This window comes from Equus przewalskii, chromosome 15 (assembly GCF_037783145.1).
Source record: "Equus przewalskii isolate Varuska chromosome 15, EquPr2, whole genome shotgun sequence".
In the NCBI taxonomy this organism is placed as follows: Eukaryota; Metazoa; Chordata; class Mammalia; order Perissodactyla; family Equidae; genus Equus; species Equus przewalskii.
Window position 1 is genome coordinate 52807328 of NC_091845.1, and position 21975 is coordinate 52829302.

A 21975-nucleotide genomic window follows, 5' to 3' on the forward strand; every position below is an offset into this window, starting at 1 on the left:
TCTTTATCCGCAGACTTTTGGGATGCTTAGCCAGAATCTTCTTGGAACCAGACAGGCATAAATAAGTGACCAGAATTAATAAAAGTAGGCTGCATAGGCTCTCGCAGCTCATCCTCAAGTCCCCAGAGCCATATTGATTTTGCTTCTCCAGACCGCTGATGTCATGGGGCTTCCATGACATTTAATGTTTGAAAGCTCTTAGATCTGGCATAAATAAAATTTGTTTTCTGGTCATCTGAAATATTCCCTCTCTTTCTCATTGTTCTGTCAACTGAGGGGTCTGGGAAGCCCAGGATTAGTACATACGCTTCTACCCCTATCTTCCCTCAATCCCTTTTCCCTCAACCCTGGGATGCTAGCAGCCTGGCGGGGTTTGGGTCTCTGCCACCTTGGAGCTGAGCAGCTCACCTCAGGAATTCTCCAGGCTCTTGGGTCTCTAGGGTGAGTTGAAAGGGTATGTGGGCTGCTGGGGATGGAGATCCATTGAATAGGTGCTTATTAAGAGTTACGCTGAGGGAGCTGAAGACATATTATCTTCACATAATCAGCAGGGCCCCTAACCTGTGATGTCACTGAGCTCTTTTTATTTCTTTATTCTAGTTGAGGAATGTGCACAAGTAATGTGAATGTAATTATTTTTATTCCTGAGGACTAGGAAACTTGGGGAATGTTCACATTACCTAGTGGTATTAATATCAGTGTTATGTTTAATGTATTTCTTTTGTTAAGAAATGCTTATTTACCGCTGAAATAATCTAAACTGAATAAATAACTTTAAAAATGTTATATTGGACAGTGTCAGGTCCCTGATGTGTATTTGGTCTGAGGGTATTTTGTTTATTTTGCTCTTGTTTTCCTCCAGTAATAAATGTATTATACACATGGGGGGACTTGGGAAAGTGTGGGCTTTGCCTTGATTGGAATTGCTTTTTATTTTCTAAATTTTCTGTGATGTCCTGTGATGTAAATACTGATGCTGCCACACCCCCGCAAGTGTGAAATAAAACTACGGCTCTTCAGCTTTCTGTTCCAGTGCCAGTTAATTTAGAAGGGGTGGAATTTGCACACAGGGCAAATTTTGCATTATCTGCATTTTAGGGGAATAACTCTGAAGACAGCTTTTCCTCCTCCCCCGCATTTCTTGATCGCCTTACTTCTGTTGGTGGTGCCACAGTGCAGAGATGTTAAGGAAGCTGGCTATTTTAGGCTGGATCCTCTCTGGTCCTTAAATGTTGAGAGGGGTCACTTTGGAGCCATGCAGTGGATTTTCCCTTGTACCTTGGCCATGACAGTCACCAGTTAGAAGCTGTCTTTTAGGGGATGCGACTTCTGCAGCTGTCCACATTGATCTTCTCAGTGCTGCTTTTCTAAATTTGAGTTTCAGAGACTTGTCACTGCTCCCCAGGTCCAAATAACCTAGTGTTTATATATCAGACCAGCCCATGGAATGTCCTGGCGGTCAAGGTCTCTCACGGGAGAGAGTAGGGCAGTTAACAGAGCCCTGGGGCGAGAGAGTGTGTACTGCTGTCCTGCTTGCTTACAAACAAACTGCTGCTGATTATTTTTATTGATAGTTTTGAAAAGATAAGAACATTAGCCACAAACGAAATGCCAAAGGCTGTGTTGATCTGTTCCAGTAGTGATACAGTACCCACGCAATAGCTGCCACTGGGGTACTACTTGTTCAAATCAGTGGACCACTGTCATGCACCATGATCTCTCTGCTAGGGCTCACACGTCATTTGAATGGGATATGATGGGAACGTCCTGTGAGTCTTTCTGGAGGAGGAACTAATATCTGCATTTCCAGGAGGCGTTGTGGTCTTGCTTCGGATTTCTCTTGGGTGGCAGTGGGGAGTGGGCAGCTCCAGGACCCCCACTTGGCCCTTCCTTCCATCATGGTTCTTACTCACGGTGAGGAGTCTGTTAAGTAAAACCATCCCAGTTTGCACTCAAGACCAGCGAAGTAATCATAATCTGGGTCCTCTGACTTATTGGACCCACTGTGAGAAAGACTTGGGCCGGGGCTCCCTTTGCCCCCTGGCCTCCCTAAGAGCGGTAACGGCATTTCAGGTAACGTGGTATCGGTGTCAGCTCAGACTGTAACCAACGATCCTCAGAAGATCTGGGAGTGCCACTTTTCCTGGGACACAGATGCTCTAAGTCCCATTGGGGAAGGATTGGGGATTTATTGTGTGTATTTGGGGTGGCATCACAGGGGATCCGTCCAGCATTCTCTTTAATCCATTGCCTGTTTGTCAGAGAACTGCCTCAGAGCTGGAACTGGATAAAGGAAACAGCTTTCCACTGCAGTGGCTCACGTCTGCCTTTTGCTCATGAGATCTTGGGTTTTTTTTTCTTGTTAGGCATTTCACGCAGCACCCTCGCTGGTCGCCTAACCATTTCACCCTCTAGGAATGCTGTGGTTTGTGAGCCATTGCCTGAGATTGCTATGGTCAGCACCCGCTGGTTGCCACTCTGGCCTTGCTAGTCATCGTGGTAATTATATCCACCTGCTTCTGATATTAAGCAGTCCGTCTTTGGTTATGCCAGCATCTCATCATCCCCAATGACGTTAGGGAGCTCAGGGCCACAGCAGCATCTTTTGTCATCTTTTGCCTACAGAGGACAGCCTCCAGGACTTCTCAGTGATGCCAGGGCCCTCCTTACTAGTGCATTCCTTACTGATAAGGGTGTCCATTTTTACATTCCCACCTTTGAGCCATCTCACACCTTCGTCAGGATGCCAAGGCAGTCCTGTCATCTCTACCTCATTTCCTGTAGACCAGTATCATGTCCAGGTTCCAGGAAGCCATCGTGACAGCATAGAGACTGGGTTAAGATGCCTTTACCAAGAGGCTAACCCGCAAGTCTTGAGAGAGCGCACCATGTCAGTAAGCTTCCCTCTCTCCAGCCTTATGTTCTGGCCCCTCAAGATCCGCCCGCAGTGTTCCCCCACAATTAAGTCCTGAGCCTTACTTTATTAGTAGGAGATTTAGATTTCTTTAAATATTGCCGTGGAAGCCTCTCGTGTTCACAGAATGGCCTGAGTGGATGGCCGGGTTGAGCCTGCCAACCAATCTGTTTCTTCAGAGCTTGTAAATCTGTTAACAAAAGCCAGCCAACCTCACAATCCTTACAATACCTGTAACAACCCCTTCCCCAGGCCTTATTCCAGGGGTAGAGCTAATGCAGATGCCAACTCCTCTCCTACCTGGACTCCTCCCAGTCGGGCAGTCTTACTATTCGTATTTACATACCATGGTGTGTCACCACTCACATAGCACCAACTATGGGGTTCTTGTTGCAAAATTTGACATACATGAGAAATCCAGGGACAGACCCACATCCTGTGGATCTGCTGTTTAGGCCTGTCCTGGTACCAGTTGTCTTAATTTGGGTTCCTCTGGAAGCAGAGCATGAAACAAGGGCATGGGTGCAGTTGGTCTAACAAGTGATCCAAGAGCACAAGAAAGAGGGACAGGTGGAAGGAAGCAAGAGCCTAAATAAGGATGTGTATCGTGGTTCTTGCTCTGGGCAACAGGGCAGGGATTCTACCAAGATCTGGAAAGCATACAGAATGTCTCCAGAGCTGTCTGCCTAAAAGAGGAGAATACAGTTATTCACACCATTGGTTGAGGGTTGCCCCCGGGGGCATGGACTCCCCAGGACCCCTGGACTCCTGGTGTTGGGGCAGGAGGGCACAAAGACTTGAGGTGTGAGTTTGAATTGAGACACTGTCAACAGAAAGCGTGCTGAGTCACACGGGACTATCCACAAGAGCAGCTGACATAAGTGTGTTTTAAAAGATACTTCTCTGTTTTCTCTTTTTACTTGGTATGTATCAGAGATCTTTCCACAATGGCAAGAGCAGAATACCTCATTATTCCAGCGGCTACGTAATATTTCATCATGTATGTGTGTGTATGTACATGCATCTACAATACACATACCCGAGAAACCACAATTTTATTTCATCAGTCCACTTTTTTATTTATGTCAACATTTTGCTAGGAAAAATGTTCAGACATACAGAGAGTTGAAAAAATTTTATAGCCACCATCCAGATTCTACCATAAACATATTACTATCCATCCCTCCATCTATCTGTCAATCTGTCTTATCTTTTGGATGTATTTCTAAGTAAGTTGCAGACATCAGTGCACCTCCCCCCAAATACTTCAGCATGTGTATCATTAATTAGAGGTCAATATTTGTTTATTGCTGTGTTTTTCCTTTTATGATAAACTTTACATAAAACGAAATGCACAAATCTTAAGTGTACCATTTGAGAAGTTTTGACATACATTATGACATTATGCATACACCTGCATAATCCAAAACCCTTACCCAGCTATAGAATATTACCATTACCCTGGAAAGTTCCCTCATGTTCCTTCCCAAGCAATACCTGCCCCCACTCTCCCAAAAGCAACAACTATTTTGATTTTTTTTTCCGTAATAGATTTGCTTATTCTAGAACTTCACATAAATGGGTTCATATGGTCTAAATCCTTTTGTGTAAAGCTTCTTTCACTCAGCATAACATTTTTGAGATTTATCCATATTATTGCAAGTATCAGTAGTTCTTTTTTTATTGCTGAGTAGTATTCCATCTCATGAATATACCACCATTTGTTTATCCATTCTCCTGTTGATAGACATTTGGTTGTTTTCAATTTTGGACTATTATTAATAAAGCTTCTATGAACATTTTTCACAAGTCTTTGCATGAATGTATGTTTTTCTTTCTCTCATAACCAAGAAAACCCACTATTTTGAAGGGCAATTTGGTTTATTATTATTATTATTATTTTTCTTCTTCTTCCCAAAGCCCCCCAGTACATAGTTGTATATTCTAGTTGTGAGTGCCTCTGGTTGTGCTATGTGGGACGCCACCCCAGCATGGCTCAACGAATGGTGCCATGTCCGCGCCCAGGAACCAAACCGGCAAGACCCTGGGCCACAGAAGCAGAGCACGTGAACTTAGCCACTCGGCCATGGGGCTGGCCCTGCAATTTGGTTTAAACAGTGTTGCAGTTAAAAAAAAAACACACACACATTTGTAAGTACTCCATAGAGAGAATTCTGTGAAAAGGGTAAATGCAGGTTTGAAAGCTTTTTATTATAAAAAATGTTTAAAATACTGGCAGAGAATACCCATGTGTCCTTTACCCAGCTTCAACAATGGCCAATTTTGCTCTATCTACCCTCTACTTTTTTGGTTCTTTTTCTTTTTGGTCTGTAGTCACCACCTCAAAATACTTCTGTGTGCACCTCTATCTGATAAAACCTTTTTTTCCTTTTGTATAATCACCATGCCATTATTGTACCCAAAAGAATCAAGGTAATTCTTTGAATTCTATCTAATGCCCGATCTGTGTTCAGATTTTTCCTACCTTAACATTGTTTTTTTCTTCAGTTTGTTAGAATCAGGATCCAAACGAGGTTCCCACACTGCATTAGGTCGTCACACCTCTTAAGGTCTCTTTTATTTTTTGACAATACTCTATTTTGTTTTATTTTATTTTAAAGATTTTTAAAAAATTTTTTTCCTTTTTCTCCCCAAAGCCCCCCAGTACATAGTTGTATATTCTTTGTTGTGGGTCCTTCTAGTTGTGGCATGTGGGACGCTGCCTCAGCGTGGTTTGATGAGCAGTGCCATGTCCGCACCCAGGATTCAAACTGACGAAACACTGGGCCGCCTGCAGCTGAGCGCGCAAACTTAACCACTCGGCCACGGGGCCAGCCCCTGTTTTATTTTATTTTAATACGACCAAATTGTCAGAGCAAGCCTATCGTTAGACTCTTTTGTTTGAGATTGACTTATTGCCTCCCGTGGAATCTTTGATTCAGGTCCAGCAGAGGCTGAAGTTCAGGAATGGGGCTGTGTCCTTCCTGTTGAATCCCAGCATGAGACACGTCTGCTTGCTCCATTGTGACTGAGGCTGAGATCGAGCAGGGGGCGCACAGAGAATCTGCCTGATCCCTTCTTTGTAAAGTTCCACCACTTGCTGACTGTTTCAGCGGCCTTTAATGATTATAGCTTAAATCCGTTATTTCCCTAAGCGTTAGAAAAGGGTGTTTTCCAGATTCTGTTATTCCATCTGCATTTATTAGCTGGAATACTGTGAGGAACTTTCCTTTGTCAGGATACCCTGAAATACAGTTTTTATGTGAAAGAGAAGTAAACTGCTTGGTTCTTTCCCTTTTATCATTTTTCCAAGTAATACATCGGTACTCAAGCAATCTCCAAAGGTGACCAGTGAATTTTTTCCCCTCTGTGGATCTTTGTGAACTCATAGTTGTTAAAATCCATGCAGTCTTTTTTTTCCTCCTGGTTGATATCTCTTGTCTCTCTCTTACTTTTTTTAAATGCTCAAATTTTTCCATCTGAGGCCGTCAGGAGCCTCTTCTGTTTAGCCCCTGTGTCCTACATCTCATCAGCCGCTTGGCCCTCTGGATTCTGCCTCCTGTCTGCTGCGCACCTCACTGCCACCGCTGTGGTCCATGACTCTGCTTCCTGTGTTGCCGGTTCAGGAAAAAGCCAGAGTGGCAAACGTTTGAAAACACGTGTCTGATCCTATCATTCTTCTGTTGAAGCCGCTCTTGGCATGAGGTCCAGGCCCTTAAGTGTGGACTTCCGGGCGCATTTGATCTGGCCCTGCCTGTCTCCTCTGTTTCAGCAGCTGTCACGCTTTATCTATATTGGAGTCTCCGGCCCCTTCCCCATGTCCTGACCTTTCTCCACCGGTTCTCGTACACAGTTTCCTCTGCTATGTCACCTTTCCCCTTGGCTAATTCTTCCTCATCCTAGGGCTTCCCTTAGGCCAATGGTTCTCCACCCTGGCTGTACCTTCCATCATCCAGGCAGTTTTGAGAAATACCAATGCCTGGGTTCCACCCAAGACCAACTGTAATCTAAATGTCTGGGCAGTGAGGCCTGACTTTGCTATTTTTAGAAGCTTGCGCAGGTGGCTCTGATGTGTGGCCAAGATTGAGAATCACGGTTTGGGGTGAAACTTGTCCTTTCGCCCTACGCCTGAGTTACCTGCTGTTTATTGCTGCTGCCGTGCTGCACTTTAATCCTTTTTCCTCCAGCTTTATTGAGATTTCACTGACAGATAACACTGTGCAAGTTTAAGGTGTACAACGTGGTGATCTGACACTTACTTTACCATCCAGGCCTCACTGTGCTGACTCTTGGCTTGTTCCATGCTAGATGGAAGCTTCACGTGGGCTGGGGCTGCATCTGTGTGGTTCCCCTCAGGGATTACTCAGCACGTAGTAGGTGCTTGGTGATATTTGTAAATGGATGGTAGGGAGGTCTTTGGGCTGGACTTGGAGATTGTTTGAGTGCAGGGATGGTGCTCTGCTGTGTGGGATGAAGGCCAGGTTCCATTGTCCACCAAGGTCATTTCTCGCCAACCTGATCTCCTGCTCCTCCAAATCCCTTCCCCTAGACCAGGGGACTTCAGACAGCTGTTTCCTTCCCCAGTTCTGCCCAAAGTTGCTTACTACCTTTCTACCTGCCCAAAGAATTTGCCCAACTCATCGGCCACCTCTGAACTCACCAAACTTGTGGGAAGCTCTTATTTGACACTCAGTCATATACAAGCTGTGAAAATGTTTTCAAAATCATCCACTGGGGCACCTGGTGTAAGAAATAATTTTGCTATTTTTGTGAGTTTCTTTAGGAGTTTCTTGCCTTTTAATGGCAATTAAAGCCTTTTTTTACCAGAAGAGTAAAGTGATACTAAATTGACGCTCACCTTTTTTTAATGATTCTTATTTATTTGTTTATTTTTGGTTAGCTTTTTTGAGGTGTAACTCACATACAATAAAGCTTTCCGTTTGCCCATGAGCAATCCACTCTCAGTTGGTTAACTTTCAGTCACAGTGTTTCAACTCCCTAGTTGGATTTCAGGCCAAGTGTGATCTAGGACTCATGCTCTCACAGTTGTTTCCAGATATGATTTCAAGGGCAACCCCCAAAGTTTTCATGGATTGTGATGCTCCTATGAACAAAGCTTTAAGAAAAAAGTGTAAAGAGGCACAAGGAATCTTACTAACAATGGAGGACACTAATTAAATGGTTTCTTGTAACCCTGGTCCTGTTGGCACCTGTGGCCTGTTGCTGCCTTTTTCCATCCACCAGAGGGCAGTGTTCTGTTTTGCCTATGAATTGGCCTCCCCTTTGAGGCCATCCCTTTCAAATCCTAGCATTTTAGCTCCTGATGTGACCCCAAAACAGCGTTTCTCAAAATTTGCTATGACTACTAGAAATACATCTTACATTGCAACTCCATAGAGACATATATATGCAACTCTATATATGCAACAAAAGTTTCATAAAATAATACTTGTCTTTGCTTTGTGCAATGCACTCTGATATTTTCTGTTCTCTTTCGTTAAAAAAAGTTGCTGGGGCTGGCCTGGTGGTATAGTGGTTAAGTTTGTGCGCTCCACTTCGTTGGCCTGAGGTTCACAGGTTTGGATCTGGGCACAGATCTACACACCACTCATCAAGCCATGCTGTGGCAGCATCCCATATACAAAGGAGAGGAAGATTGACATAGATGTTATTGCAGGGACAATCTTCCTCAAGCAAAAAGAGGAAGATTGGCAACAGGTGTTAGCTCAGGGCCAATCTTCCTCACCAAAAAAAAAAAAAAAAAAAAAGTTGATTATCACTCAAATTGAGTACATGACTCACACACTGGGTAGGAGCCCACAATTTGAGAAATATTGCTTTAGAGTTCTTTTAGTCCAACATCCTGCATATTTATGAAGAGATGCAGGGTTAGAGAAGGGACTCGCCCAGGTCACTGTGAAACTTAGAGCAGTACCTAGGATGAGGCTTCAGGGCTTTAGACTTCTAATCTGTTGCTTTCAGCCCTGTATGTTACACTTAGAATTTTCTTTCTTTCTTTCTTTCTTTTTAATGGATCTTGGTTGTCCCAGTGACATTACTGTTGAGGTACAGTCAGTGCCAAGGCAGGTCACAGCCACAGGAAGGGTGTGTGTGTGTGTGTTTTCTATTCCTAGCACACTGGGATTTGCTACAGTTGCTTCCAGCAGGGTTTTCCCTTGGGGAATATAATTTCTGTATCTCAGCTACTGATTGTCAGATTGGTGCTGGCCTCTAGAAGGTGGGCCTTGTGGATTCCTGCAGGTGGGTCCTCCTTGATGATTTTTCTTACCCGAGTGCAGCCGGTGGACCAGTGGTTTGTTCTATAGCCCAGAAACCAAGCATTAACTCCATCGGCAGATTAGGCAAGTGAAATAGATGGGGAAACACTTGCCACTGTCAAAGTTTCTGCTTCTGAAATGCAAGGGTGGAAGTTCTCATGTGGTCCATCCTTGCTCTGTAGAATGCCTCCCAGAGGACGTTCAAGATCGACTATAGCCACAACTGCTTCCTCAAGGATGGCCAGCCGTTCCGATACATCTCAGGAAGCATCCACTACTTCCGCATACCCCGCTTCTACTGGAAGGACCGGCTGCTGAAGATGAAAATGGCTGGGCTAAATGCCATCCAGACGTAAGTGGGAGGGCACCTGGCTCTCACCTGGGCCTGGCCACTCACCCCTGGAAAGAGAGTACAGCTGCATTTCTCAGTGCGGCTGTTTCATTGCTCAGAATGGGAAAGAGCGTAGTCTGGCATTCTGGGAGGGGCTTGTCATGAGCTGGCCTTGCCCTTCTTCTGATAACCAATCTTGAACTTTGTCATCGGGAATCATAAAATGAATATCAGCTTAAAAAGGCAAAGGGAAGTCACAGTGATTGAGCGTTTACTGTGTGCAGAGGACACTTTACAAGAATGATTCCATTTCTCCAAGGTACCTATTACCATTCCCATTTACAGCTGGTGAAACTGAAATTTGCCCAAGCACATAGTTTTGGCCAGAGGTCCAGCTAGGATTGGAAGATAAGGGTGTTTGTAGGCAGCCATAGCTTCTCTCAGCTCTTAGGGGAATAGGCCTCGTTAGGTCGATTTCTGAAACCCAGTTTGTCTGCATGGTTCTGCTGGGGTAATTCTACAGCCTGGAGTTAAAAAATTACCCCAATAACTATCTCTCTTCATCTCTTCTCTTCTACTGTTGCAAAGTGACTAATTGGGAAGAAAGTTGGGGTGGCTGGCAACTCTGGTTTTTGCAGTGCTGCTGTGGCTTGCTGATGACTTGTCAAAGATAAAGGGTGAGAAAACCCAGAGGCAGATTCCTGGGAAGATAGGGAGAATCCCACTTGTTTTTCTGGTTCTAAGGCCTCTGAGACCTGTCTGTAGTTTCAACAGGAGGTTCTGGGGGACCCAGGATATCTGTTCCAGAGAACCCTGAACCCATGGGATCGTGGAAAAACGACACCAGCCAGAGGTCATCAGGGAGACCTCTGTGCTCCTGGGGGTGGCTTCATATTTAAATTTGTGTCCCATGCTGTAGGCAGCCAGGGGCGCTGGTAGGAGCTTTTGTCATTTTACCTCCTGAGTGTTATTCATGACAAAACTTTTGTCAGGAGGACATAGGGGTTTGAGATTTTTCCATTTTTATTAAAAAGTGTTTTTCCAAAAATGTTTCCCTCTTTTTACTGTGGAATAGGTCTTTTCGTTTTTCCTAAGCCTTACACAGCCATATATAATTTATACATCGTATAGTGATTCATGTTCATGTAAATCTGTATCTTTTTTAAAGTCACGTGTTAAATAGGAATGGGCATTCTTTGTGGGTCATAAAAGTGTCCCCTCCACGTTTGTTGTGCTTGGGTAGCTCCTGTGAAAACTCCAAACGAAGCCTCTTTCCCGAGAGGCTGCCAAAGGGAAAGGTCTGTGCGTCCTGTGGGTTTACAGTTGTGCACACAGTTCCGAAATTCCTGTAGGACATCTGGACTGTTGAGCTGTTTCCAGGAAGGGACTCTGTGTGTCTTTGCAGGTACGTGCCCTGGAACTTTCATGAGCCCCAGCCAGGACAGTACCAGTTTTCTGAGGATCATGATGTGGAATATTTTATTCAGCTGGCTCACGAACTGGGCCTGCTGGTTATCCTGAGGCCGGGACCCTACATCTGTGCAGAGTGGGATATGGTGAGTGTGGCCAGACTGGGCTCTGCCTGCCTGGTGTGTGTGACAGGGGTGGGCTGGCAGGCAGGGACCTGGGGGAAAGTGCATTACAGCAGTTTAAATAAGTATCTAATTGCAGATAACCCGGGGCCTGTGACCGTAGCCAGCACAGGTATCCATTACCTTAAGAGGTGCCTAGGCAGAGAAGAACAGGTGAGGGGCAGTGGCGCTGGTCCTCCTCTTGGTGGTCACTCACATAAGTCCATTTCCTCTTTTGTAAAAAAGTAGTTCATGCTGTGGGCTCTACCTCACCAAGTAGTTGTGAATTTAGAATAAGCTACATAAAAGGCTTTGATTCTCAAAACATCGCATTCACACAGAGCGATCTTATTTTTACTACGTTACAATTTCTAATTTCCCTGAAAGTTACAAACTAGGAAGCCTAGCTCAAATACCCTCCTCATGAAACTTTTCTCCTTTTCCCTCATTCCCAACAGTAATTTCTCTCTCCCCTGAGCACGTTTCATGAAATGGACGCTATAATGGTTTCCATTTTTTTTCTTTTCCCCATCCTAGGGAGGATTACCTGCATGGCTATTAGAGAAACAATCTATTGTTCTCCGTTCTTCTGATCCAGGTAAATTGTTACAGATGTCTTAAGGATTTACGAAAGCTTAGGCAATTTATATCAAAAGGGTCGGGTATTTTGAAGGCTGGGGTTCTTCTATGCAAACACTTCTGAAAGTCAGAATATAGTCATCGTCCACTGCATGACACCAGACATTGAATGTGTAGGAAATAGACTTTCTTGAACTACTCACCCACATCTTGCTGATAAACTGATAAATCTTTGATTTGACATTGCGTTTGACTGACTGACTTTAATGCTTTGCGTTGCGTGACCGGCGATAGCATCTCGCTAATCCAAATGGCAGAAGTGACTTCTGGAATAGTGTCACTGGACTGCTCCGTAGCTGCAGTGCCTCCTATTTCTTTGTCTACTTTTAGAGTGGTATGTAAATGATAGCTTATTATTTAGATAGAGATTATTCTAGCTGTAAACCCTTGTCAGTCAGAAGGTCCCATCCAGCTGCATTTCTGTCTTCTGAAGACCAGTTTTTCTTGGTGATGAGGGTAGTCATAAGAGCACTAACACTGATTGTTTAACATCTAAAACATTACTGTGTTACACTCTGTACACATTTCCTTCTTAGGTATAACCCTCACATTTTACACCCTTAGTATATTATTAGTGTTTTCATGCATATTGTTTAATCCTTACAGCAACTTTATGAAATATGCACTCTATAATCCCCATTTGACAATGTAAATATATAATTTAGAACTTAATTTTAATTTAAAAAACCTCTACTGTGACAGAGAGAAGGACACACCATTCAGTCACTCTTTTCTTCATTCGACAAACGTTGGCTGGCTGCCTCCTATGCTCCAGGGTTTGTGTCCTAGTGGCAGGGACAGATACCAGGCATACTGGTCCTTGTCCACTGAGAGCTCAGCTGAAGAGACAACTCCTTGCAGGACAACTTCTATCAGACTTTTAGTGCATGTAGCTACCCCATTTCAGAAGGTAGTTATTGAATCCAGTGTACCCCAGTCTCTGCTGCCAGCCCCAGGGTGACAAGGCTGCATTGTGTCTGGTTTGTACTAAAAGGTGCCTGATGGTATTAAACCTGTCTTGTTTTCCAGATTACCTTGCAGCTGTGGACAAGTGGTTGGGAGTCCTTCTGCCCAAGATGAAGCCCCTACTCTATCAGAATGGAGGGCCAATTATAACAGTGCAGGTAACCATGGAGATGAGGCTGGGCAGGTGGTGGGGGAAGGTTTCCATCCATCCACGTTATATATAGGAGTGATGTAGACATGAGCCTCATAAGTCTATTTCTTTGAGAGGCAATGCCACAGATGATGTTTTGATTTAAATTGCATTTTGGGGAGGCATTATCATTTTTGAATGCCTGTCGTGTACAGACTCTGTGCCGGATGCCCTATAAATGCTACTCAATTCTTCCAACCACAATCTCTTTTATTTTTTTTATTTTTTATTTTTTATTTTATTTTTTTTTTATTAATGTTATGATAGATTACAACCTTGTGAGAGTTCAGTTGTACATTTTTGTTAGTCATGTTGTGGGTACACCACTTCCCCCTTCGTACCCTCCCCCCACCCCCCCTTTTCCCTGGTAACCACCGATCAGATCTCCTTCTCAATATACTAATTTCCACCTATGAGTGGAGTCATATAGAGATCGTCTTTCTCTGACTGACTTATTTTGCTTAACATAATGCCCTCGAGGTCCATCCACGTTGTTGTGAATGGGCCAATTTCGTCTTTTTTTATGGCTGAGTAGTATTCCATTGTGTATATATACCACATCTTCTTTATCCAGTCATCAGTTTCTGGGCATGTAGGCTGGTTCCACGTCTTGGCTATTGTAAATAATGCTGCGATGAACATAGGGGTGCAACGGACTCTTGAGATATGTTATCAGGTTCTTAGGATAGATACCCAGTAATGGGATGGCTGGGTCATAGGGTATTTCTATTTTTAACTTTTTGAGAAATCTCCATACTGTTTTCCATAGTGGCTGTACCAGTTTGCATTCCCACCAACAGTGTATGAGGGTTCCTTTTTCTCCACAACCTCTCCAACATTTGTCGTTCTTGGTTTTGGATGTTTTTGCCAATCTAACGGGTGTAAGGTGATATCTTAGTGTAGTTTTGATTTGCATTTCCCTGATGATTAGCGATGATGAACATCTTTTCATGTGTCTATTGGCCATATTCATATCTTCTTTTGAGAAATGTCTGTTCATGTCCTCTGCCCATTTTTTGATCGGGTTGTTTGTTTTTTTGTTGTTAAGCAGTGTGAGTTCTTTGTATATTATGGAGATTAACCCTTTGTCGGATAAGTGGCTTGTAAATATTTTTTCCCAATTAGTGAGCTGTTTTTTTGTTTCAATTCTGTTTTCCCTTGCCTTGAAGAAGCTCTTTAGTCTGATGAAGTCCCATTTGTTTATTCTTTCTATTGTTTCCCTCAACTGAGGAGTTACAGTGTCCGAAAAGATTCTTTTGAAACTGATGTCAAAGAGTGTACTGCCTATATTCTCTTCCAAAAGACTTATTGTCTCAGGCCTAATCTTTAGGTCTTTGATCCATTTTGAGTTTATTTTGGTGTGTGGTGAAAAAGAATGGTCAATTTTCAATCTTTTGCATGTGGCTGTCCAGTTTTCCCAGCACCATTTGTTGAAGAGACTTTCTTTTCTCCATTGTAGGCCCTCTGCTCCTTTGTCGAAGATTAGCTGTCCATAGATGTGTGGTTTTATCTCTGGGCTTTCAATTCTGTTCCATTGATCTGTGGACCTGTTTTTGTACCAGTACCATGCTGTTTTGATCACTGTAGCTTTGTAGTATGTTTTGAAATCGGGGATTGTGATTCCGCCGGCTTTGTTTTTCTTGCTCAGGATTGCTTTAGCAATTCGCGGTCTTTTGTTCCCCCACACAATCTCTTTTAAATGAAAAACTTCAAAGAGGTTAAGTGACTTGGCCAAGGTCACCCGGCTGGCAGGTCACAGAATCAGGATTGCACCCTACGTCTGCTGGTCCTGTGGCCCGTCTCTTTCTCTCGTGCCTCGTTGCCTTCTGGCTGCAGGGCTGTGGCGTGGACTGAACTGCTTTGATGTCTGCACTCCTTAGGTGGTCAGTTCACACTGGCCTGGAAAGAGGCGCAGTGAATTGTGGCTGGATGTTTTCTCTCCTGCTTCCTACTCCCATTCTCCTTCCATGTGTTTTTCTGTCTGCAAAGACTGGTGTATTGTAGGGTATGACTTGTGGCAAGTACTCGACATGTGAAAAATTGGGACACTTGACTAGCAGTGATTTTTGATGTTTGTAAAATTACGTAGGTAAAACATAAAACCATGTTCATTGGACATTTACCAAAGATGCTCTTATTGAAAAGAATAAAGTTACATCAAATTGGCTGCATCCTGGAACATCAGGGGGATGCAGTGTGGTGGGCCAGATTTCCTTCTTAGGAACAGCACTGTAGACAGTTTGTAGGGACAGGTCATTGTGGGGAGGGAGCAGGGCCACTCCCTTGCCCTGCGGATATAAGTCAGGTGAGGCAGTGAGAGGCTGGACTGGCCAGGGTGTCCATTCCAACACCACAGTGGAGAGAGGGTAGGCTGCTGCTCCCAGAGGGCTGTACGAGTAGCGCTCAATGGCCCTTCACCCATCTTGAGTCTGTACTGGTTAAGCTTATGGGAGCCTATTTTCCTGTGTGAAGATTTCAAGGCTGAAACTTGAGTGTGTCTTTGCCCAGCTGGATCTTCCTCCTTTCTCTTAGTCTTAGGTTTTCTTTAGTTTCCCTCATTTTTCAGTCTCTGCTTCTCCCTAACTCACTTCCAATTTTTGCTCATAACTTTTAGGTACTTTTTGATTGAAATGCCACAGAGAATGTGATCAGATAGGAACTCTGCAGAGGAGAGCAAAGTTGAATGTCGGGGGGACATTTCTTCTTGTGTCCATCCCTGGCAACCTTAGACGACCTTAACTTGACCGTGGATCCTGCCCGGGCCCTCGGCCTCCTCCTCCATCTTGCCCATCACATCTCCACCTGCTTGAATCCCACCTAATCCTTTTTGTCCCTTGACTACTAAATAAACAAGTAAATACTGGGAAGTACAGAAAAATATAAGAAAGCAGAGAAACCGTAACTGTCACTTAAACAGGAGCCAGAAGCAAAGCTCTTTCAGTTTTGGGGAGATTTCCTTGAATGTTTTTCCAAGCCTTAAAAAATTTCTCTTTAGAGACTTAGTTCATACTGTGTGACCAGTTTCCTATCTGAGTTTTTTTATGTTATTCTTATGTCATAAGAATTTTTTTTGTATCATTAAAAATTCTTTGTTCACCAAATTCATGGTTGCCTTCTTGTCATTTGAGGCGCAGTTCACAGCTGCTCCCTCTGTCAGGAAGCCTTCCCGAGTGACTTAATTGGTGTCGGCTTAACTCTCGGAACCCTTGGTTAGTGCCTCTGTTTGTGAAGCGCTTATGGCGGTTTTTCTACTTTCATCCCTGACCTCTAGTCTCTTCTGCACCCTACATGTCTGCGTGGCAGCCGTGCGGTCACATCACACATGCGTGCCCATCACATACCTAACAAGTGGTTCTAGAATAGAATAGAGAGCGGTAGGTTAGATAAGAAAGAAGCTGGCATTGATAGACAGTGTTTCAGCGTGTAAAGGTTTCTCTGAAAGCTGCTTTCTATCTCGATCTTAATTCAGGCCAGGAGCATGCTGGCTTTCCTCAGCTCACAATGTTGGCGCTCTCTCTGGGAGTGCGGAGTTGAAGAGGCCACAGAGGACCCATCTGTCTGCAGGTAAAGATGATTCAGACCAGAAGGGTCAAATCCCGGCCTGAGGGTGTTTAGGGCTCTCAACACTATTGTATTACAGCTGGGCAAGGCCAGCCTGGACCTTTGTTCATCCTTATGATTCAGCCGGATGTGGCAGTATTCTCTTGGGGGGGATTAGTTAAACCAGTGCCGCCTAAGCTGGTTTGTGGATGTTTATCTCAGTTGGTACCAAGACCACACCTAAAATCAGTAAAGCCATAAACACCTGTTAATGATATCCAAGATGAAAATAATTAGGAGTGAGGCCCTTCCACCCACAGCTTTGCCTCATGCAACGTGTGGGGTGTACGCCCTGTTGATGCCTGTTGTTGTGGAAGATGAACAGCCTTAAAAGTCTGCAGTGCTTTGTGGCTTCATTAAGGAGCTTGCAGCATGAGACAGTTGCTCTAGAACAAGCACCTGCAAACTGGCCTGTGGGCCAAGTCTGGCCCCCAGTCTGTTTTTGTAAATAAGGGTACATTGGAACACAGCCGTGCCCACTTGTTTTCATATTACCTGTGGCTTTTGCAGTACAATAGCAGAACTGAGTAGTTGAGACAAAGACATATGGCCAAAAAGGCTAAAATATTTACTCTTTTGCCCTTTAGGGAAAAAGTTTGCTGACCCCTGCTCTAGAAAAGTCTCTGTTCCTCTGAATCTCACTGTGACTTTTTCTGTGAGTCTTTCAAGCCCTTTTCTGGGTGTGTTTCTCCTCTCACCTCTGCAGCCCACACATGCCCCTCTTTTTTTCACTGGTTGGCAATGATACAGACTTTGAGTAGTGTCCTGGTTGCTGGCTTTCTGAGCACTTACTGGGCGCGAGGTATTGTGCGAAGCCCTGTTCACGTGTTGACTCAGTCAATCCTCATAACACCCAGCAAGCTTGGTATTTTTGCCTCTTACAGATGAGAAAGCATTTTACAGGTGGGGTCCTAAGGATAAGAAGTGGCAGAGCTGAGATTTGCATGTGAACACCTGGGTCTGTGACGCCTGTGCCCGTGACCATAGCTCTAAGCCACCTTGCAAATGTTGAACTTTTCTCTCTCTCTCAAAACCTAACCAAATTATGTGTGTGCATTTGTTGCAAGCCTGTTTATTTTAAGGTACATCACACAGTGATGTTAATGGAAAAATAAGACTTGAAAAAGTAAGAGAAAATGAATGAGGTTGGGTTGGGGTGTGAGGATGGGCAGAAAACAACACGAGGTGCAAAGGCTCTGGGGCCACTTAGTCGTTAGAGCTGACTCTTAGGTTTAGCTCTGATCTTCTTGACAGCCAAACCATGAAGGAAGACACAGCCATACAAATAGCTCTTATTAAATGAGGAGAAAAAAGAAAAGGAGGAGGAAAGTAGCTTGCGAGTATTTGCAAAGCTTTTCTTAGTGTTTATCTCAGTTATTTCCAAAGGGACTTCTGTGGGGCTGATCAAAGTACCAGGATCAGTCACTCACTCTGCGGGAGTGGCACATCCCTCCTTTTTCAGGATGGCTTCCTGGACCACAAATCCTTGGTCCTGGGCATGCTCACGACAGTCTGTTTTGCTTCTTGAACCCATAGCATGAAAGTATTGTCAGAGGGATCCTCTCTGAGAAAACAATCATTCATTAAACCATTGAGCAGGCAGGGATATGCAGATAAGACTGGTGGTATTTATTTCATCCACATCATTCACCATTCCTTTCATACTCCGCCAGTGTGTGCCCAGGCCACACGGAGCTTCAGGTAGTTTCTGAAGTACTCTGCACTCGGCCCTCTTCGCTGGATAGTACCTCGGGCAGCCCCTCGGAGAAGCCTCCTTAACCATCTCTCCCAGCCACCATCAGGCTGGATGCCTCTCTCCTGGGGGCTCACAGTTTCTTGTGCTTATGTTTAAAGACCATGTATCCCCAGCACCACAAAAATTTGTTTTGCATTATGTGAGGGTTGAAATTTTATGGTTGGGTATTTTTTCAATTTTTGTAAAATGGTGAACTATAACACACATACAAAACGTGCAGTATAATGAAGCATTATGGTGAGAACCCCCACATAATCACCACCCAAGATGGAAAATAGCGCTTGGCCAGGACCCTAGAAGCTTGCCAGGAGTCCTTCTTGATCACACCCCACTTCTTCCCACTGTGCTGACTTTCATGGCCATCGTTTCTTGGTAAAAGTATAAATAAAATTTTACCACCTATATGTGTACCCGGACTTCATAGTTTGGTGTTGACTCTTTTGGATTTTCTATACTGTCTATTTTTCGGTGTCCTGCTTCTTTCTCTCAGCGTTAGGTCTCTAAGCTTCTTGGGTGTTAGGAGAGGAGCTGAAGATCATTCATTTCATTGCTTTAGAGCAATAAAGCAATAAACCTTTTTTTCACTGTTGCCCCCTAAAAAGCCTCTTTAGAGATTTTTTCCTAATTGCCTCCCCATGAAATTTCAATACCTGAGAGATACTGTATGCCTGTATGTATATCTGTGTTTTATATATAAAAAGAATAAGATTTTTTTTTTATCCTATAAGAATCAATTTCACCTCCTTGGGGATGCTCTCCACCCGCACTGAGAATGCATGCCTCAGAGCAGGGTTTCTTCCCACCTCGGCCCTATTGCCAGTTCGCACCTGATAATTCTGTATTGTGGAGGCTGTTGATGTAGGATGTAGGATGTTTAGCGGCATCGCTTGGCCTCTACCCACTAGATGCCAGTAGCACACCACTCCCTCCAGTTATGACAACCCAAAATATCTCTAGACATTGCCAGATGTCTCCTGGGGGGTAAAAATAGCTCCTGGTTGAAAACTTCTGATGATACCTAGCACAAACTGAGCATTGGTTATTGAGTACAAAACAAGAAACACCCTGAATGTTTGACAGTAGGAGCTCAAGTAAATGATGGTGCATCCGTATCCCACATCTGCCCTTGTTACTGCGGTGGACATTTTGCGTAGTGTATTAAGGAGGAAAAGTGATGTTATGACTGGTGCATATAATATGATACCAGTTTTGAGGACAGGAAACAATTACCTTATATTATTGGGTATATTTAGAGTGTGTGTGTGTATGTAAATCTGGAAGACTGCCAAAATGCTTACAATGGCTGTCTCTGAATTATAGAATTAACAGATGCTTTTTCCATTTTCTTTTCATTTTTATGCATTGTCTAGTATTTCTATCATGGGTGTTATTTATGTAAAGTTTAAGGTATCTATTATCTCTTATGGGGGAGAATATCACTACAATTCGAAAACTAACATGGTGGTTTTTGTCGTTTTCTTATTTCTTGGAGTGTAGTAGAAGGTAAGTTTTTATGCTGAGTTGCTTCTTGGAGAATGAGTTTTGAGAACTGAGTGTAGGAGATATTTTTGGTGATCAGTAAGCCTTGTCATCTCAGCAGATGCTCAGGTATTTTCTCCAGACAAGAGCTTGTGTCAGAATGACTGCGCTGGGATCTCCTTAGTTTTTTTTCCCCCTCCTCTTTTTGATTTGCAGGTTGAAAATGAATATGGCAGCTACTTTACCTGTGATTATGACTACCTGCGTTTCCTGCAGAAGCTCTTCCACCAACACCTGGGGGATGACGTGCTTCTGTTCACTACCGACGGCATCTTTCAGAAGTTCCTGAAGTGTGGGGCACTGCAGGGGCTCTATGCCACAGTGGACTTTGGGTCAGGTTGGTGTGTGTAGTAGCAGAAAGCCCAGCTAAGGCCATGCAGGCTTGGGTTTTCACTCTGTCGATTGCTCTGGGCAGCTGTTGCTGTAAGTGGCATGGGCATATTGAATGAGATTTCTCAAGTTTTGCCTTATCAAGTAAAGGTCAGATAGAGTAGTTGATAAAGCACCCCTTCATTGCAGAGATTGTTTTATTTAGGCTGCTTTGGCCTTTCGGACAAGTGCTCCATTTTCAGCACTGCGGAGCTAGCCTGGAATCTGGAGTGGTTTTCTCTTAGGGGCTGGCCCTCACAGGAGCAGTTCCAGCCGTGAGAAGCTCTGCCCTGAGCACTTGCCTTCCAGGCTCTGTCTAGGACGCTGTGCTTCTCTGCTCTCCCTGTCCCCCGTATCGTGGCTGGATGCTCGGGGCTACGTTGTGGCTGTAGTGAACTCTGAAGTCAGCCACTGGCTAGGTGGTGTTGGCCTGTCAGCTCTGGAGTGCAGGGACCTTACACTTCCATCTTTTTGCATAACCCAACACTATGAATTGTGATGGGCCAGAGGTGGTTTGGTAGATGCTGCAAAAGTCATCTTGCCTGTGGGCTGGCCCAGTGACGTAGTGGTTAAGTACTTGTGCTCTCCTTCGGCAGCCCGGGGTTCATGGGTTTGGATCCTGGGTGTGAACTAGCACCACTCGTCAATCCACAATTTAGTGGCATCCCACATAAAATAGAGGAAGATTGGAATAGATGTTAGCTCAGCGACAGTCTTCCTTACCAAAAAAACAAACAAACAAAAATCCTGTCTTGCCCAACTTGTTAGTGCTGTGTAAGCTGCAGAGGTTCCGCAAATGAAAATTCCGGGTGGGCAAGCAGCATGCTAGGATGCTTCTGGCTATATAAACATTAAAGGAGAGTCTTCATTCAGGTTGAGAGCAGCTTTCATAAAGGACATGACAGCTAAATGTGGCATGTGATCCTGAAAAGGATCCTGGTCTGAACTTTTTCTCTTTTTTTTTGCTATGAAGGACATTACTGGGACAATTGAAATCTTTGAATAAAATCTGTAGATTAGGTAATAGTATTGTATTCATGTTAATTTCCTGAGTTTTTTGGGGGTTTTTTGCTGAGGAAGATTCACCCTGAGTAACATCTGTGTCAGTCTTCCTCTATTTTGTATGTGGGTTGCCACCACAGCATGGCCACCGATGAGTGGTGTAGATCCACGCCCAGGAACTGAACTTGGGCCACTGAAGTGAAGCATGCCGAACTTAACCACTAGGCCACAGGGCTAGCCCCAATTTCCTGATTTTTAATAATTGTATTGTGGTTATTTAAAGAATGCCCTTTCTCTTGGGGAATGCACACTGAAGTATTCAGGGGTAAAGGGCCATCATGTCTGCAACTTTTTCTCAAATGACTCAGGAAAAAACACGTGTATTTATGTAGAGACAAACTGATAAAGTAACTGATAAAATGTTAACAGTTGGGAAATCCGAGTGAAAGGAATATGAGTTTTTTGTACTATTCTCACAACTTTTCTATAAGTTTGAAATTATTTCAAAATAAAAATTTATCCCTCCCCCCAAAAAAGACCAACTCTTGACATAGCATAAAGAGCCCGCTCTTCCCCCATCTAGAGTATAAGACACTCCGTGCACATTGCACGTCCAACAGTTGCTTTCTCTTGAGAAGGGTGTACAAGACGGAAGTTGTATTTTTAAAGACATTCTTCTACGTTACCAAAAAATAAAAGAATTGGCTTTAAGTGAATTGAGTGTTTCTAGAAACATGGGACGTTGCTCAGAGGATTTGGTGATGAAATAACTCACCTACAAAGGGCTGCACAGGAAGTGGTATGCTGGTTTCCTCCTGCT

The 21975-nt window shown here is 44.0% G+C and overlaps 1 protein-coding gene across 3 annotated transcripts in view; it reads left to right on the forward strand.

Moving 5' to 3' along the window:
• Nucleotides 1–21975, forward strand: part of GLB1 (galactosidase beta 1) — a 90644-nt gene that overhangs the window by 13151 nt on the left and 55518 nt on the right. For all 3 annotated transcript variants that reach the window (XM_070575889.1, XM_070575891.1, XM_070575890.1), the window contains exons 2-6: nucleotides 9375–9544; nucleotides 10929–11079; nucleotides 11632–11692; nucleotides 12763–12857; nucleotides 19941–20121. In XM_070575889.1, coding sequence (XP_070431990.1) covers nucleotides 9375–9544; nucleotides 10929–11079; nucleotides 11632–11692; nucleotides 12763–12857; nucleotides 19941–20121 — 658 coding nt within the window. The remainder of the gene's footprint in view (nucleotides 1–9374; nucleotides 9545–10928; nucleotides 11080–11631; nucleotides 11693–12762; nucleotides 12858–19940; nucleotides 20122–21975) is intronic.